Below are 1,392 nucleotides of genomic sequence, written 5' to 3'. Positions count from 1 at the left end.
GAGACACAGAGAGAAATCAGGAACATCAAAAAGCAAAGACATAAACACACAGAGAATGAGCCAGAGGAAGGAGACTGAGAGACTCACAGACACATGAAGAGACAGAAAAGAGGGCAGAGGAGTGGAGAGAATGATGGAAGGGAGCAGAGAAATCTCCAAAATCAGAACCCTGAGGGTGGGGCACAAAGACAGAGATAGATAAAGATGTGGGGATGGATTGCAGAGATTTCAAATAGAATTAGAGATACTGAGAGGCAGAGAAAGACAAGGAGATGGAGAGAGACAGATGGTAGATGGATAGATAGATACAGATAGATGATAAATAGGTAGATGATAGATAATGGATGGGTTATAGATACATAGATGGTGATTGATAGATAGATGATATATGGAGATGATGATAGATAGATAGATAGATAGATAGATAGATAGATAGACAGATAGACACATAGATACGTAGATACGTAGATGATACATAGAGACAGAGAGGCAGACAGAGAGGGAATAGACAGATGATACATAGATAGGGATAATAGATAGATGGTGGATAGATACAGAGACAGACAATTGCTAGAGAGATAGATAAATGATACATAGATACAGATTACAGATAGATAATTGATAGATTGACAGGTAGTAGATAAATCAATAGATAATAGACAGAAATGTGCAGAAGGTTATGAACAAGACAGAAAGTGAGAAACTCAGAATTAAAGAAAAAGGAAGATCATGTCAACAATCCAAGGAGGGTCAGAGAGAAGAAAACAATACAAAAAGGGAAAACACACCACGGGGTGGGGAAGTGAGGTCAGAGACCTGGAGAGACAGAGAAGGTGGAAGGAGGAAACAGACATGAAGAGAGACGGGGTGAAGGGTGAGAGAGAGCATTAGGTCATAGAGCAGGGAAGTGAGTTCTCAGCTCACATGTGAGGGGAGCTGTGACAAGGAAGAACCTCCCTGAAGAAACTGCCTCTTCTCCTTCCAGGTCTATATGAGAAACCTTCTCTCTCAGCCCAGCCGGGCCCCACGGTGCAGGCAGGAGAGAACGTGACCTTGTCCTGCAGTTCCCGCCACTTGTTTGACATGTACCATCTATCCAGGGAGGGGGAGGCCCATGAACTTAGTCTCTCTGCAGTGCCAAGCGTCAATGGAACATTCCAGGCCGACTTCCCTCTGGGCCCTGCCACTCATGGAGGAATCTACAGATGCTTCGGTTCTTTTCGTATCACACCGTACAAGTGGTCAGACCCGAGTGACCCACTGCCTGTTTCTGTCACAGGTGTGGAAAGCCCATGCCTGTCCCATGTCTTATGATCCCAGAGCCATAGCTGGGGAGCTTCCTGCTGATGATGGAGAGAAGCATGGACAGGTTCAGAGAGAAGACCAAGCCTC

General features: G+C 45.0%; 1 protein-coding gene across 2 annotated transcripts in view; it reads left to right on the top strand.

Moving 5' to 3' along the window:
• The window catches only part of LOC105504878 (killer cell immunoglobulin-like receptor 3DL3), a 58,441-nt gene that overhangs the window by 30,030 nt on the left and 27,019 nt on the right, over nucleotides 1–1,392 (top strand). Inside the window, exon 4 of one of the 2 annotated variants that reach the window (XM_011932493.1) lies at nucleotides 1,136–1,279. The exons of the other annotated variant lie outside the window; for it this stretch is intronic. Coding sequence (XP_011787883.1) covers nucleotides 1,136–1,279 — 144 coding nt within the window. The remainder of the gene's footprint in view (nucleotides 1–1,135; nucleotides 1,280–1,392) is intronic. 2 annotated transcript variants of the gene reach the window in all.

Source organism: Colobus angolensis, unplaced genomic scaffold (assembly GCF_000951035.1).
Source record: "Colobus angolensis palliatus isolate OR3802 unplaced genomic scaffold, Cang.pa_1.0 Scaffold96, whole genome shotgun sequence".
NCBI lineage: Eukaryota > Metazoa > Chordata > Mammalia > Primates > Cercopithecidae > Colobus > Colobus angolensis.
This window is presented reverse-complemented; position numbering and strand designations above follow the sequence as displayed.